Genomic DNA, 16,638 nt, shown 5'->3' with positions numbered 1-16,638 from the left:
GGGAAGGTACACCAGGTGTGCCGCGGGGCCTCGGGGCAGGGCTTCCTGTCTTTCTCTCAACCTGACCACTTTGCCCGAGTGGGACCCCAGCTGTCAGAGGGGGAAGCTGAGATGCTGGATGATGTCCCGAGTTGCCAGACCGAGCCTGGCTGAGTCCTAGTGTTTCTCGGCTCACAGTCCCCATGACTTGATTTCTCCTTGAGTGCAAACCAACGAAACATAAAAATAAACTGCACGGCGACCCCAGCTGCTGTATCAGAGAGAGTAGGGAGAGAGCAGCTGGGTGTGTGTTTCCTTTCCCGGGGAAACCCGAAGAATCCGCCCCACCCTCCAGAACGCTTCCACCGGCAACTCAGTCCCCACAGACCCCTAGAGCCCGCACTGCCCAGGTGTCGGGACTCAGTCCGCATCCACCCTGCCCGGGCGGAAGGGGCACCTTGGCGAGCCCCGAAACCGGGGGATGGGGGGATGGTGTTGGGCAGAGTAAGTGGGGTAGGGCAGGTCTCCTGGGAGGAGTCAGCAACCTCGAAGTCTTGGAGGGGACGATAGGGGTGTGTCTAAGGGGCCGGAGGTAAAGGGAATAGCTACTGGTCGGGCTGGGGGGGCGCGGTCCAGCCCGCCCTATCCCCGCTCCCCTGACCGTCGAAGGGCCAGCCGGCCAGGCTTCAGCCTCCGGGGGCGGGAGGAGAAGGAAGGCGAGCCGCTCAGACTAGAGACGAGGCCAGGGGTTCGTTCAGCCCTCCGCCGCCCATTTCCTTTTGGGGTCAGCACCGGCTGGGCATCCGGAGATAAAGTCGAGGCGCCGCCCCGGGGCCGGACCGTAGGGGAGGGGGCTCCGCCCGACAGCCGGAATCCCACCTCAGTCCCTGCTGCAGGGCGGACCGAATCGCTCACTCGTCGGGACTCAGTTTCTTTATCTGTAAAACGGGTTTTTAAAGGAGTCGTTAAATGAGATGAATGGCGCAGTCACAGCCGGACTCAGACGTAAGTGCTCACAGCACGTTGGCGATAATTGTGACTAAAAGCAGAGGCCGAGTCGTGTTGTCCAGTGGATCCACAGCCCCCGACCACCTCCCCACCCCGCCCTGGACCCCAGACCCGAAGCGGACGCGCCTTGGGGCCAGCTCTGCTCGCGGCCCGCCGCCCACGCGGGGCCTCTCTCTCCCGGGCGCCCCCTCCGCCCGGCCGGGAGAAAGCGCGCCGCGCTCGCACCCGGCGGCCGAACGGGACAAGACGCGCCCGCCCCGCCCCGCCCGGCGGGGGAAGGAAGTGCTGGGGCGTGTTTATCAAGCCTTGGCGTTATTAATATTTTTAAAATGTGAACACAAAACAGTAACGACAAGTAGAAGGAACTTCATAGACAAGGGAAAAAAAAAAAGAAACCAAACAAACCCCGCCCGTAAACCTCACCGAGCAGCACACGGGAGTTTTGCTCGCGAAGAATCCGCCTGGAAACGCGGGCCCCGTGCCCGGGGCGAGTCTGCACGGACCCGAGTGGAACGGGTGTGCTAGTGGATGTCCGTGGTCCCCACGGTCCGGCATCGAGTCCCACTGTGTGGGGCCGCGGCCTGACGTCCCCTCCCCAGCAGTTACAGAGGGGCCGGCGGGTGGGAAGCAGAGGAGGGGGCCTGGGGAAAAGGAGGGTTTCATTTTTTCGAGGTCGGTGGAATTTGGCTATGCGAAGCGGTAGGAAGCGCATTCAGGCAGAAGGAACGGCACGTCTAAAGGCCCTGGGGCGTGGAGGCCCTCGGTTTCAGGCGAGAAAGCCGCGTGGCTGCAGTGGGCATGGGGAGTGGACGTGGCCGGGCGCCCGGTGAGGAGAGGTCGGCAGGGGGCACCCCGGGGCAGACAGCTGGAATTTCTGCGCTCTACAGCTCCGGGTTTAGGGAAAAGGGCCCGAGACTGCGGGTAGGTCACGGTCCGGTTAGGAACCTAATTGTGTAGCTCAGCATAGTCGTTTGGAGGTGCAGCAGAGGCTTTGCACATTCACGACTTCCCCTGCGACCACCGGAGAGAAGACCCACTTTTCAGACCAGATGGTGTTACCCCTATTTCCCAGATGAGAAGACCGAGAAGCTGCCAGTCCCCGACCTTTGGAATGTTCAGAGGTGGAGTCGCGCTGCCTCGGGGCACTCCCGGGCGCGGACTCCCCGGGCGGGCCCTGGTCCCGGGCCGCTCTGCGCGGAGAACCGTGGGCCGGGGTGTCGGCCTTGCCACGCAGCCGCAGAGGCTTGGCCTCGCTGGCGGGCTGGCCGGCGGGCGGGCGGGCGGCGGGAAAGGAGGCGGCGCCCCCGGGAGCGCGGCAGGAACCCGGCCGGGCCCGCCTCCCTACCCGCCGAGCAGCGCCGGCCCCTCAAGTGATGAAAGCCCCGGCCGAGTCCAGGTCACGCTGAAGTCGTTGCCCTTTTAAGGGGGAGCCTTGAAACGGCGCCCGGGTTCCATGTTTGCATCCGCCTCGCGGGGAGGAAACTCCATGTTGTAACAAAGTTTCCTCCGCGCCCCCTCCCTCCCCCTCCCCCTTAGAACCTGGCTCCCCTCCCCTCCGAAGCTCGCGGGGATCCCTCCCTCCCACCCCTCCCCTCCCCCCCGCGCCCCGATTCCGGCCCGAGCCGGGGGGGAGGCCGGGCTCCCGGGCCAGAGTCCGGCCGGAGCGGAGCGCGCCCGGCCCCATGGACAGCTCGGCCGTCATTACTCAGATCAGCAAGGAGGAAGCGCGGAGCCCGCTACGGAGCAAAGGTACTGGGGCGCGCGGAGAGCGCTTACACTGGGCGCCGCAAAGAGGAGGGGGCCGGGACCCTCTCGGGGACGACAGTTGCCGCCGCCGCCCAGGGCTCCCGCCGTGGCGGGACCCGAAGCTTCCAACCGGAGGGGGAGCTGGGTGAGAGTTTGAACTTGCAGAGACTCGGAGACCCGGGGCGGGGCCTGGCGCGTTTTGGGGCGCTCCGGTCTGCTCGAGGTGGGGAAACTGAGGCAGGGGTGGAGCACGGAGCGCCCTCCGGGTTTCCCAGACTGGGTGTGCGCGAGGCCCAAGAGTCGTCCCCCCCTACTCCCCCATTGGCGCCAAGGGGGCTGGGAGATGGGGGGGCTGAAGAGGGCGCCTTCAGGCCACCAGCTGAGACTCCGCCCCCTCCGGGCCGCGGTCTTGCTGGGTCGCGGGAGGGGGCGCAGAGGTGACAGCGGGCGGGGGAGGGTTGGAAAGATCTCCCGCTAAGACAGGGCCACGTTCCCCACAAACTTCCGCGTCCCGCGTGGAGGCGTGGAGAGAGACAACCACTTATAAGGATCGCCCGCGCGCCCGCAGGAGACGCGTGATCGGACCGCGCACTTGGCTCCCGGAGCCGGTGGGCACCGTGTCTGTGCATACACGCAGCGAATGCCGCCAGCATCGGCCGGGCACCCCGCGACTGATGGTTCTAGTCTAGGGGGTCTGCCTCTCCCTGTCCTGCTGTGGACTTAAGAGGCTAGGAAGTCCCTCCAGGTCTGTCCACTTGTGGCCGGGACCTAGCTCCGCCCGGGGTCGGAGGCGGGGGGAGTTGGATAGGGGGTCGGTGGAGTGTGGGCCAGTCTATCAGCGGGATCTAGGTTGGAGGTCCGGGCGGGGGCGGAGGAGGAGGGGCCAGTAGATGGCCGCAGGACACTAGCTTCAAGCCCCCACCCACCCCCTGTGTCTGGGCCCAGCTTCAGGGAGGACTTTGGACCTCTGGAGGCGGAGAATGGAAGGAGGGCGGGAGTGGGCCCCAGAGCCCCAAGCCCCAGCCCTCTTTGGTAGGGGCCCCACTGACCAGGGGCTGCTCAGGTCCGGTGCGTGTCAGGAGGTGCCCCTATGCACTGCTCCCCTAGCAGAGATGGAAACTGTTGGGAAGAGAAAACACCTCCCATCCCAGCCTCCAACCAGCCCACTCCCTAATGTGGGTGACGTTGTACCCACATTAGAAGAACTTGTGGGGAGCAGAGGGGTGGCCTGGAGCCAAGACTGTCAGGCTGCCACCTTAGTGTGTATCCCTCAATGAAGCTAGCATGGCCAGATCCTCTCAGCCCAGGGGTTGGCAGACGGGCATGTAGGCACAGCCCTGCAGGCCAGGCAGTGTGCACGCCCCCACCTTGGGCCTCCCTGCTTTAGGTGACCAGAAGTCAGCAGCCTCTCAGAAGCCCCGGAGCAGGGGCATCCTCCACTCGCTCTTCTGCTGTGTCTGCCGGGATGACGCGGAGGCCCTGCCCGCCCACAGCGGGGCGCCCCTGCTCGTGGAGGAGAATGGTGCGGTCCCCAAGGTGCGTGCTGGCCAAGTAGGAGCTATGGGGGCACCTGGAGTCAGCCCTTCGGGGGGTGTAGGGGAAGGGGGCTCTTCATGACGTGCTGCTAGGCCCTGTGGAGGAGGGTGAAGCCCGCCTACCCCCCCACCGAGCCCTCCACCCTCCCAGGCCTTCCCAACCCTGACTGCCTCCCGAGGGTCCCTAGCCCTGAGGATTCTGAATTTCCCCTTCAGAAGTGCAGGCTTTCCTCTGCGTTGGTTTCCCAGGTCAGGAAGTGAAGCCCAGAGAGCCAGGCAGCCTACCCCAGGCTCCAGAGTTGGCAGGGGCCAAGCTGGGAAGGAGCTGGTGTCTCCACTCTGTCCTTGGGGCTCTCCAGGAAGAGGGCTGGGGGAGGAGAAATGACTGGGACTTCAGAGAGGTGGCAGCAGCCAGCTCCCCCCTTGTCCCCACAGCAGACCCCAGTCCAGTACCTGCTCCCCGAGGCCAAAGCCCAGGACTCGGACAAGATCTGCGTGGTCATCGACCTGGACGAGACCCTGGTGCACAGTTCCTTCAAGGTGGGCCCCCTGCCCAGCAGCCCTCAGGCCCCGGTTTCTGAGCCCTAGATGGGATTTTGATAAATGTGGAATTGTCAGAAGTCCCGAGAGGGTGTGAGTCTTGGCTGAGGTCACACAGACCCTGGCTTGGCCTGGGAGGGTGGTCCTGGCTGGCCTTGCCGCAGCTCCAGCAGCTCTCTTCCCCCTGCAGCCAGTGAACAATGCTGACTTCATCATTCCTGTGGAGATTGATGGGGTGGTCCACCAGGTGAGGGGCTGGGGGTGGGGGGGAGGTGGTAGGGTTGGCATCTGTCTTCCAGACCCCAGGCTCCTCCCACCAGTCCTGAGAGCCCTAGATGGGATTTTGATAAATGTGGAATGTCCGAGGCCCAGAGAGGGTGTGAGACTTACCTGAGGTCACACAGACCCTCAGGGACTTGGCCCAGCTCCAAGGCCTGCAGAGAGTGGGGTGGGGGGTCTTCCTTGGTGCCCCCTCGCCCCCACCCTGCCCGGGACCCAGTTCAAGTAATTCAGGATAGGTTGTGTGCTGTCCAGCCTGTTCTCCATTACTTGGCTCGGGGGCCGGTGCCCTGCAGCCTTGGGGTGAGGGGGTTGCCCCAGGCCCCCACATCTGGCCGAGGCCCTGGCGGAGGAAGGGGTGGGAATTAGTGATTCCTTCTGAGGTGGGGCCCGAAGACAGAAGTTGGAGGTTATCTGATCCTCTTCGGGGACAGTGGGTGGTTTACCTGGCAGTGGTGGGGGTGGCTGGCCACGTGGAGCCCACGGGCCCTGGGACCAGCCACCCTTCTGTGCTCCTCTGCTTCCGGCACCTAACTCTTGCCCAGCCCCCGGCCACCCCACCCTGCCCCACGCTGCCCCACCCCACCCAGGCCCACGGGCCAGCAGTCCCCTCACTGGCCCACCCCCCAGGTCTACGTGCTGAAGCGGCCCCACGTCGATGAGTTCCTGCAGCGGATGGGTGAGCTCTTCGAATGCGTGCTGTTCACCGCCAGCCTGGCCAAGGTGAGCCCTCCACCCTCTGCAGGGCTCCCTGGGCACCTCTGCTTTCTGTCTGCCTCTGACACACAACCTCTGGGCAGAGGTCTCTGGGTCCCTCTTGGCGCCCTCCCTGCCCCCGATGACCCACCTCCCGCCCCCCAGTATGCAGACCCCGTAGCTGACCTGTTGGACAAGTGGGGGGCCTTCCGGGCACGGCTGTTTCGGGAGTCGTGTGTCTTCCACCGGGGGAACTACGTGAAGGACCTGAGCCGACTGGGCCGGGACCTGCGTCGTGTGCTCATCCTAGACAACTCACCCGCTTCCTACGTCTTCCATCCAGATAACGCCGTGAGTGCCCGGCAGGATGGGGGCTGGGGCCCTGCGGGGGTCTGGTCCCTCCTATTCCTCCCTCTTTTCTCTCCTCAGTGGCCCCTGCCTGCTGTCCGCTCGCCTTGTCCATCCACAGTTGCCCCAGGTCTCTTATTAGTTACTCAGCACATTCTGCCTGCATGTACAGGGGGCCTGCCGTGGGTTTGGGTCCCTTGCTGGGCACTAGAGCAGTTTCCAGTTCATCCAGACAGTTGTGAACTGTTAGTGGATCCCAGAAATAACTTTCTTAAAGAATTAAATAGAACCGAAACTGTCCAAGTGCTTAGCATACAACAGGGTAAAGGCTTCCCAGGTGGCGCTAGTGGTAAAGAACCTGCCTGCCAGTGCGGGAGACGGAAGAGACTCGGCTGGATCCCTGGGTCAGGAAGATCCTCTGGAGAAGGGAATGACAACCCACTCCAGTATTCTTGCCTGGAGAATCCCATGGACAGAGGAGCCTGGCGGGCTACAGTCCATGGGGTCCCTAAAAGTCGGACACGACTGAAGAGAGCTCAAACACGCAGGGTTGAGCATGGTTCCCTAAAACGTCTGCTCTGACTTGTGTGATCGGTGCCACTTGCTGGGAAACTGGGTGAGGGTGCTCAGGGCTGATCTGTGCCCAGGGCCCCCTGCCCCCCTCATCACCCCGCACCCATCTTCCAGGTACCGGTGGCCTCGTGGTTTGACAACATGAGTGACACGGAGCTCCACGACCTCCTGCCCTTCTTCGAGCAGCTCAGCCGTGTGGACGACGTGTACTCAGTGCTCAGGCAGCCTCGGCCGGGCAGCTAGTGAGGCGCCACGGGGCTCGGACCTGCCCCTGACCACATCTGCACCCCTCTCACTCGGACTCTGCCTTAAGAAAACTCAGCGCCACGGGGAAGCGGGGTCTCCCCGTCCCACCCCCGCCCCCCCAGCAGCCTGGCCAGGCTCTGGAGGGGGCAGCAGGCTGCACGGAGGGTCATAAGCCCCTGGGTCCCTGAGTCAGTGCCTTAGAACCTCCTCCTTGGGGGACCCGGGGGCTCTGTGCCACTCCCCCTTCCTTCCTCTCTCTCTCTGCACGGCCATGTTTCTCTGCTGCCAAACTGGGCCCCTCAGGCCCTTCCGGTTCTGCTTGGGGGAGGGGCAGGGTTTGAGCTGCCCTCTGCCTTGGAACCCCCCCCCCCAGCCTGGGAACAGTGAACTCCAAGTGCCTTGCATAGAGCCCTCTTCCCAGCCCAGTTTCCCAGGGCCACCATCTGGGTCAGCTCTGCCCGGAACAGCCTTCAGGTTGCTGCAGTCTAGGCTGGTGGGGGAGGACCCAGTCTCCCCACCTCTTCCCTGGGGACTGCTCCAGACCCCCCTCACCCCACCTCTGCCTAGGGCAGGGAGGGTTGATCTGTTTCCACTTGTGAAGGGAGCAGGGGTCTGTTGTTCGGGACCCCAGAATCCAGCTGCTCTGGGCTCACCAGCTGCTGAGGGCTACTTCCCACACCACCCCTGAGTTCCAACCTCTCACCTCTGCCTTGGAGGCCCTGGGGCTTGGTGCCCCCAGCTCCGTGTGGGGGCCCAGGCAATATCCTGCGGTGCCGTATAAATATGTATATGTGTATATAGACTTTTAGGGGAGGGGGAGAGAGAAGGGTCCAGGTAGAGACACCCTTCCCTCACCCCTTTCCTGGGCCCATAAACTAGCGGGGTGAGGAGGGAAGGGATTTTTACATTTTTTAAACTATTTTCTGAATGAAATAGGCTGGCCCAAGGGGCCCCAGGCCCTGTCCTTGTCCCTCATACCCTCTCTGCTCCGATCATTCATTCATTCAAAAATGATTCATTGAGCACCTTTTCTGTGCCCTGTACTGTGCCTGGCCCACCCGCGGAGTTTGTGTGTGGGTCTCTCTAGACCACCTAACCGGTGCCTCCCCACCTGCACCCCGTACTTCATCGGTGCCTTTAGGGGATCTGTAGGAGGTGGGACCCTTCTTATGGGGTTTGGGGGTCTCCAGGAAACCTGGCCAAGCTGTCCCCTGCCCCTGTGCCAACCCCACCCCTGCAGCCCCTCTGCTTTGCCCCCTGCTGGCTGGGGGCAGCTCCTAGGACATCTTGCCTTCCAGCTCTGAGTCCTTTATCTGGAATCCCTCCTCCAAATGCTGAGTCTGGAGGCCAGGGCCTTGGGTTCTCCCAAAGGCCTAACGGTTAAGGGGACCCACATACCAGTGCCAAGGGGGATGTCAGGTGGACATGTCATTACCCCCCCCCCCCCCCCCCCCGCAGAGAGCTGGGGGTGGGGGGGAGGACAAAGTTGGTCTGACTTGGGTGACCCTCCCATCCAAGTGCCTTCTCTGTAACGGAGAACCCCACAGTTTGATAAGAACTAAAGAGAAAGCCAGATCCTCACCACCCCCCATCCTGGCTCTGTGGTTATTGATGGGGAGGGGGGGTGTTGAACTTGGGGGGAAGTCCAGTGAAGCCACAACTGCTTCACCAAACCCTTTGGAAGGAAGGGGATTGTAGTGGAGGGAAGGGCTGCTCTCACCCTTCCAGGGGCGTCAAGCCTGAAAGTGCAACCTTTGAATGGGTACGAGTGCATGTGTGCTGTTTGCTGTTTAGTCACTAACTCGTGTCCAACTCTTCTGAAGCCCGGTGGACTCTAGGCCACCAGGCTCCTCTGTCCATGGGATTTCCCAGGCAAGAATACTGGAGTGGGTTGCCATTTCATTCTCCAGGGATCTTCCCCCCAACCTGGGGATCGAACCTGTGTCTCTTGCATCGTGTGCATTCGCAGGCGGATTCTTGACCGCTGAGGCACCAGGGAAGCCCGAGTTTATCTGACTGTTATTTAATTCTACCGGTCTTGGCCTCAGTTGTCTGACCAGGAAAATGGAGCTAGGCCCTCTTTGCAGAAGTGATTAAATAATGCCTGCATCGGGAGGACTCCACAGAGTATTAGCTCTGAGGCGAACTGAAACGCGACCCTAGGAGAGGCCCCTGGAAGGTATTTGGAGACGGGAGGGGTGTGGTCTCCGCCCCAGAGTGGAGGGGAGGGACCCGTGAGGCCCCAGAGGGTGGAGGGGAATGGGGCGAGCTAGAGGGAAGCCAAGTTCAGCTCCAAACGGAAGAACTTGGAACGCGGCTGACCCAGGCCGCGCGCCGACGGCCGAGGCGTCGCTGGCAGCGCTGCGCCGCCGGACCGCGTTGCGGGCAGGCGGAGGCGTCCGGGGCCCCGCGGAGGATGGGTGGGGTCGCGGCCTCGGTCCGGTTTACCTCCGCGGCCCTCCCCCGCGCCCGGCCGCGGCCTCTCACTACCCGCCGGCCGCACCCTAGCGCGAGCCTCCGGCCCACTTCCTGCCTCCGCCCCTCCGGCCCTGGCAGAACTTCCTTTGCGAAACTGGGCCGCCCCGGGCCCTGGCAGGAAGTGCCCTCCCGGCTCCGCCTCGCCTGCTGCCCACGGTGGCCGCTAGAGGCCTCTCTGTCTTCGCCGACGCCCGGGCTCCCCGGCGCCGGGCCTCTCCCGCCGGCTCCCTGCCTGGGCGCAGACATCCCACCCTCTCCCCGAGGCTGGAAGGATGAGGGCCGGCCTAGAACGAGGCCCTCTCCCGGCGGTGGGTAGCTTCTCCCCCCTCCCCCAACCCCCCCATGCACTGGGGAGAAGGAAGATCGGCCCCTCTCAAATCGGATCCCCGTTCTCCGCGCCCCCCCCCGCCCATCTCCACCCTCTGCCTCTCCCGGCCCTCATCCCCTCACCTTGTGACTTCAGCCTCCTGGCTCTCCAGACGCTGCTGTGTCCCCCCAGGTCTCTGCCGCGTGTGTGTGATGCTGCCCCCTCCCCCTTCCCTCTCCCCATTACTTTTCCTGGTAGAAAAGCATCACGAAGCCATCACCCGGGAGGAAAGGACGCAGCACCCTCGCTCGGCACCCTGAGCTCCAGTCCCACTCTGAGCCGAAGCCCGAGAGCCCTTGGCCGGGTCAACACCGAGCCCTGCCTGCCTCCTGCCCGGCCCTCCTCGGGGTCCTGCTCTATTTCCTGCTCTCCATGCAAACACTCGCGCCCCCCAGATTTGCATCCTGAATGGCCTGTCACCGCAGAGTCACCAGCGCTCCCAACTTTGAGACCTCAGCCAGCCTTCTACACACACACACACACACACACACACACACACACTTCATCCACAGAGTTCAATGCAACCACATGGATTGTGGTGCCAGGCACCGTGCCAGGACCCGGGGGTATGCCATGACTAGGCTGCGCTTCTGCTCTCAAGGAACTCACGTCCTAGTTGGAGAACAGACATCTGAATATGTTGTCCAAACCTGAAATGCTGCAAGTGGGGGGGCAAGAGATAACATGGGGGGAGCACAGGGGCCAGCCTAACCTCCCCTGGGGGTACATGAGGAGCCTGGAAATCCTTGCGAAGGATTTGGGAAGGAGGCAAGGTTCAGGGGAAGGTGGTCTGTGCAGGGAGGTCCAACAGGAAAGGAAGCCAAAGCCTCAAGGGACACAGTAGGGAGCGTGGGAAGTGACAGTTTTGAAATTGCACACAAGGGGGGAAGGAGGGGAAATGACACTGCAGAAAGCAGGAGCGAGATAACGCAGATCTGTAGCCAGACCAAGGGGGTGGCCTTTTCCTTGCAGGCAGGGGGTGCCCCAGAGGGACACTGAGCAGGAGAGAGTCATATAGAAACCTGGCAGCCACCCCCTGGAAGCTATATCAGGGTGTGTGCTGTTCTGTCCGACTCTGTGACCCAATAGACTGTAATCCACCAGGCTCCTCTGTCCCTGGAATTTTCCAGGCAAGAATACTGGAGCGGGTTGCCGTTTCCTGCTCCAAGGGAATCTTCCCAACCCCTGGATCAAACCCGCATCTTTGTCTCCTATGTTGGCAAACAGATTCTTTACCACTGAGCTACCTGGTTAGGGACCTAAGACTCTCCCTATGGGGAGACCACAGACATGGTTCCAACGACAGAGGTCGAAGACCTGAACTGCAGCCAAGACAGTGAAGAGGGAAGGACGAAGTGATGGATGTGACACAGGAGATGAACTTGGCAGCGAGCTCCGGCTGGTTGGCTCTTGGGGCAGGGGTGGAGGGGAGGGAGGAAGGCAACCTGACTTCTGGCTTTGGAGACTTCGGCTGTGAAAATGTCTCTACCTGAGGGGTTTAGGTACTCACTGCTTGCTTGTTACTCACAGAATCATGGATACACCACTGCTGACAAGAGTGTACATTTGGTGCAGCCTCTTTGGAGAATAATTTGACCATCGAAAATATTTTCAAAATGCAGACACTTTTTGATCTAGCAGTTGGATTTTTAGGAATTTATGTGGTAGATAAAATGTATATTCATATAACTGTATGCATATTGGTATTAATTTTGTTGGTAATACCTGATGCAAAGAGCTGACTCATTTGAAAAGACCCTGATGCTGGGAAAAATTGAAGTCAGGAGGAGAAGGGGATGACAAAGGATGAGATGATTGGAAGGCATCACCGACTCAATGGACATGAGTTTGAGTAAACTCCGGGAGTTGGTGATGGACAGGGAGGCCTGGTGTGCTCCATGGGGTCCATGGGGTCACAAAGAGTCAGACATGACTGGGTGACTGAACTGAACTGAAGTGAATAGCAAAGCACTTGAAATAACTTCAGTGTCCAAGAATAAGGAACTAGTTAAATAAATGTCGCTGTATCTATACCAGAGAATATTATATAGTGATGAAAAACAATGAGGTAGAACTATCTATCTTTAGATAGACATAGACCATTCCATATCTATCTACAGATACAGAATGATCTCCAAGATAAACCAGCCAACAAAACAAAGCAAGTTTCCTAACAATGGTGATGGTGGTTTTCCATTAAAGAGAAATATAAAAGTAGATACAAATATATATATATAATTTTGTGTACTTCTGTATGGTACACAAGAAATGGAAATTGTGGCTAACTATGGGTAGCAGAGATGGCAGACTGGATGGGAGTCATTTAAAATGAAGTTGTTTCAGCCTGAGTGATGCAAAGTTTGATCCCATATAATACAACACATTATATATGTTTATATTTGGAATTATTTTATCAGGTCCACTTATTTTTAAAAATAAAAATTGGCTTAAGTTAAAAACAGCTTTCTAAATACATTATCAAAGAGAAATCACAAATTTCATTTCTTTTTTCAGCCACTGCATGCCTACTCCATACCAGGCGCCACAGGACAGCAGTGAGCGAAACGGATACTGTGGGGGGGAAAAAAAACAGATATTAACAAGTAATTACATGATAATATTACAAAAGGAGAAGTGTGTGTGTGCTCAGTCATGGCCAACTCTTTGTGATCCCATGAACCATAGCCCACCAGGCTCCTCTGTCCTTGGAAGTTTCTAGGCAAGAATACTGGAGTGGGTTGTCATTTCCTTCACAAAAGGAGAAGTAGAGAGTGGTAAATAATTGGAAACTTTTGTGCTGCAAGTGCCCTGAGATGACTTCAAATTGCCCCAAGATTACTCCAGTTCAGTTCAGTCGCTCAGTCGTGTCTGACTCTTTGCGACCCCATGGACTGCAGCACGCCAGGCTTCCCTGTCCTTTACCAACTCCCGGAGCTTGCTCAAAATCATGTCCGTTGAGTCCATGATGCCGTCCAACCATCTCATCCTCTGTCGTCCCCTTCTCCTCCTGCCTTCAATCTTTCCCAGCATCAAATTCTTTTCCAATGAGTCAGTTCTTCGCATCAGGTGGCCAAAGTATTGGCCAAAGATTACTCCAAGATGATTTCTAATTGTAAAAGGGGAAAGGATGCCTTTAGGGTGGCAATATCTGGCAATAACCACCATAATCAAGGGATCGAACTTCATATCAGTCATGCTGAGATGTCTTGATGCCGGGCAGAATGAAGTGCACAGCAACACCTTTGACCATGCTGCTCACAGTGTGGTCCCTGGGCTGGAACATCGGCACCACCTGGGAGCTGTTAGTAATGCAGTTTTGGACCCCACCCCAGACCTATGGAATCAGAATCTGCACTTCAAATAGATTCCCCGTTGACTTGGGTTTTTTTCATTTATTTTTATTAGTTAGAGGCTAATTACTTTACAATATTGTAGTGGTTTTTGCCATACATTGACATGAATCAGCCATGGATTTACCCATTGACTGTTAAGATATTAAAGCTGGAGAAACACGGTCCCTTTTTACATATTCTTGAAAAAAATTGTTAAACCAGAACCTAACCAGATCTTCAGAGGTGCTTTCAGCTTGTGGGAAATACAGGAGGAAAAGGAACAAATTAAATAGTACACAAAGAAAGACAAATCCCAGTGTGAACGTTCTACTACACACTGCCCTTGATACTGTAAGTCAGCATCAGGAAAAAGTCAGAGCTATTCTAGATTTAAAAGATACTGAAGACACATAACAATCAAAGGAAGTGCATGATTTGATCAAGAATCAATGAAACCAGGTATTATAGTCCCCCTGGAAGGAACTGACTGAATTGAGTAGAAGATGATATAAGAAATAATTGTTAGTGTTCTCAGTTGTGAAAATCTTATGAAGGAGACTGTCCTCACTCTTAGGAGATGAATGACAAATATTTTGAGCTAAAGTACAATAATATCATCAATTTACTTCCAAACATATACATATTGCAGATGTTAGTTCTTGAGTCCATGGCTGTTTATTATACTATCATACTGTTATTTATACTTTTCAATATGTTTGACATTTATCAAAATTAAGAAATTGGAAATAATTCTTAAAAACATACATTCTCTGGACTTCCCTGGTGATCCAAAGGTTAAGACTCTGTGTTTCCACCACACAGGGCACAGGTCTGATCCCTCCTTGGGGAACGAAGATCTCACACACACACACACAAAAACCCCAAAACACATGTTTTCACCCAAAATTCTGAGGCTAAATTAAAAGTTAAGCAACTAAATTAGAGAAAAGTATGCCCTAAATGACAGGAGGGTTACAAACCTTAATATATTAAATATATAAACAACTCCAACAAATCAATTAAAAATTCACAAAAGACATAGCATATATATATATATATATATATATATATATATATATACACACACACACACACATACATACATAATATATATTTATGCCATGCCCTTCCCACCTAACCACGGGACTGCCAGGGAATTCCCCAATAAATATACTTTTAATGGTCTATCTCGCTGGTAATCAAAGAAATATAAATTGACACAATGACAATTCAGACTGACAGAGATTTTCTTAAAAGCTGGAGTTCAGTGCTGGGGAAACCAGGCAGCTGCCGCTAATACAGATGTGGCTATAAATTAATGTGACTTTTCTAGGGGACAACTTGACTAGTCATATCTTTGACCCAGCAATGCCACTTTTAGGGAGCTTATGCTAAATACATGATAATGAATGCAATCTATTGGCAAAAGTTTAGTAATAATACTTACCAAGGCATTCTTAGTAATTTCAAATAATTGGATATAATTTGAGATATTGGTTACATAAACTATGCCATCTATCTAATGGATTACCATGAGACAGTTAAAAGATAGATGATAGATACTATATACATATAGTATACCTATGGTATATACAGGACTTCCCAAGTGGCTCAGACGGTAAAGCGTCTGTCTACAATGCAGGAGACCCGGGTTTGATCCCTGGGTTAGGAAGATCCCCTGGAGGAGGAAATGGCAGCCCATTCCAGTATTCTTGCCTGGAAAATCCCATGGACCATGATAGTACACATATACACATATGGTGTACTATATACATAGAGTATACATATATACAGAGAGTATACACCCCCAGCATATGTACTGGGCAGTACCTTGAACGAAATACTCCAAAATATAAAAATACATTACTCAGATTTATCTCTGTAGTGGAATTAGGAGGTTTTTCTTTCCTTTTTGCCTGTCTGCATAATTAAGGACTATAGGCCACCAGACTCCTCTGTCCATGGAATTCTCCAGGCAAGAATACTGGGAGTGGGTAGCCATTGCCTTCTCCAGGCCATCTTCCTAAGCCAGGGATCCAACTCGTGTCTCCTGTGTTGCAGGCAGATTCTTTCCCATCTGAGCTACCAGGGAAGCCCATATAATTAAGCGAATATATATGTTCCCTGGAGGAGGAAATGGCCACCCACTTCAATACTCTTGCCTGGAGAATCCCGTGGACAGAGAGCCTGGTGGGCTACAATCCAGAGGGTCTCAAAGTCAGACATGACTGAAGCAACTTAGCATACACACACACACATATATTGGTTGCACTGCTGGGCATGTGGGATCTTAGTTCCCTAGTTCAGTTCAGTCACTCAGTTGTGTCTGAGTCTTTGCAACCCCATGGACTGCAGCACGCCAGGCTTCCCTGTCCATCACCAACTCCTGGAGTCTACTCAAACTCATGTCCATTATGTTGGTGATGCCATACAACCATCTCATCCTCTGTCGTCCCCTTCTCCTCCTGCCTTCAATCTTTCCCAGCATCAGGGTCTCTTCAAATGAGTTGATTCTTTGCATCAGGTAGCCAAAGTACTGGAGTTTCAGCTTCAGCATCAGTCCTTCCAATGAATTTTCAGGACTGATTTCCTCTAGGATGAACTAGTTGGATGTCCTTGCTGTCTAAGGGACTCTCAAGAGTCTTCTCCAATATCACAGTTTAAAAGCATCAATTCTTCAGTGCTCAGCTTTCTTTATAGTCCACCTCTCACTGGACTATGACTACTGGAAAAAGCATAGCTTTGACTAGACAGACCTTTGTTGGCAAAGTAATGTCTCTCCTTTATAATACACCATCTAGGCTGGTTATAGCTTTTCTTCCAAGGAGCAAGCATCTTTTAATTTCATGGCTGCAGTCACCATCTTCAGTGATTTTGGAGCCCCCAAAAATAAAGTCTCTCACTGTTTCTATTGTTTCCCCATCTATTTGCCATGAAGTGATGGGACCAGACGCCATGATCTTAGTTTTCTGAAGGTTGAGTTTTAAGCCAACTTTTTTCACTTTCCTCTTTCACTTTCATCAAGTGGCTTTTTAGTTCTTCTTCGCTTTCTGCCATAAGGGTGATGCAGGTTTGATCCAACCAGGGATCAAACCCCCTCTAGTAGAAGTGTGGAGTCTTAACCACTGGGCCATCAGGGAAGTCTTGAACATATACTTTTTATTCACACAAAAAAAAGGTGCTTTTAAAGAAACAAGATAGCACCTGAATTGCATTTACTCCTCTTACCAGACTGCATGAGCTCACACACGCACACCTGCACACACATGCACAGATGTGCACACTCGTGTACATCTGGTCTCAAGAACTCCTGGGAAGGTATGGCCAGAAGAAGCAGCTGGCCTCACCCCGCCCACTTCAGTTCATCTCCCTAAGGACCACCGTGCGGAGGTGACAGGAGAATTTCTGCAGGGGTGAAGTTTGAGGGGCAGCTGCCCAGGACGCTGAGTTTGGGGGTGACGATGACTTCTGAGTGAGACTGGCTCCTTTCCCATCTTGAGCGAGAAGCCCC

At 55.7% G+C, this 16,638-nt stretch overlaps 1 protein-coding gene and 1 long non-coding RNA gene across 3 annotated transcripts; both read left to right on the top strand.

The window, feature by feature from the left end:
- Positions 1-2,569: 2,569 nt before the first annotated feature.
- On the top strand, positions 2,570-8,541 carry CTDSP1 (CTD small phosphatase 1). 2 transcript variants are annotated; one of them, XM_061148756.1, is made up of 7 exons: positions 2,570-2,736; positions 4,121-4,269; positions 4,707-4,808; positions 4,999-5,055; positions 5,718-5,810; positions 5,949-6,134; positions 6,819-8,541. In XM_061148756.1, the coding sequence occupies exons 1-7, from the start codon at positions 2,670-2,672 to the stop codon at positions 6,945-6,947; spliced, it is 783 nt and encodes a 260-aa protein (XP_061004739.1). In that variant the 5' UTR covers positions 2,570-2,669; the 3' UTR covers positions 6,948-8,541. The 2 variants fall into 2 exon arrangements, with proteins under 2 accessions (XP_061004739.1, XP_061004738.1); XM_061148755.1 differs by having other exon boundaries at positions 4,704-4,808.
- Positions 8,542-9,378: 837 nt separating this feature from the next.
- LOC133060876 (uncharacterized) lies at positions 9,379-11,489 on the top strand. The gene is made up of 2 exons (XR_009693857.1): positions 9,379-9,736; positions 9,994-11,489. It is a non-coding gene; the product is annotated as an uncharacterized LOC133060876 (long non-coding RNA).
- Positions 11,490-16,638: the final 5,149 nt, after the last annotated feature.

The sequence above is a fragment of the Dama dama genome, chromosome 8 (genome assembly GCF_033118175.1).
Source record: "Dama dama isolate Ldn47 chromosome 8, ASM3311817v1, whole genome shotgun sequence".
Lineage (NCBI taxonomy): Eukaryota > Metazoa > Chordata > Mammalia > Artiodactyla > Cervidae > Dama > Dama dama.
This window is presented reverse-complemented; position numbering and strand designations above follow the sequence as displayed.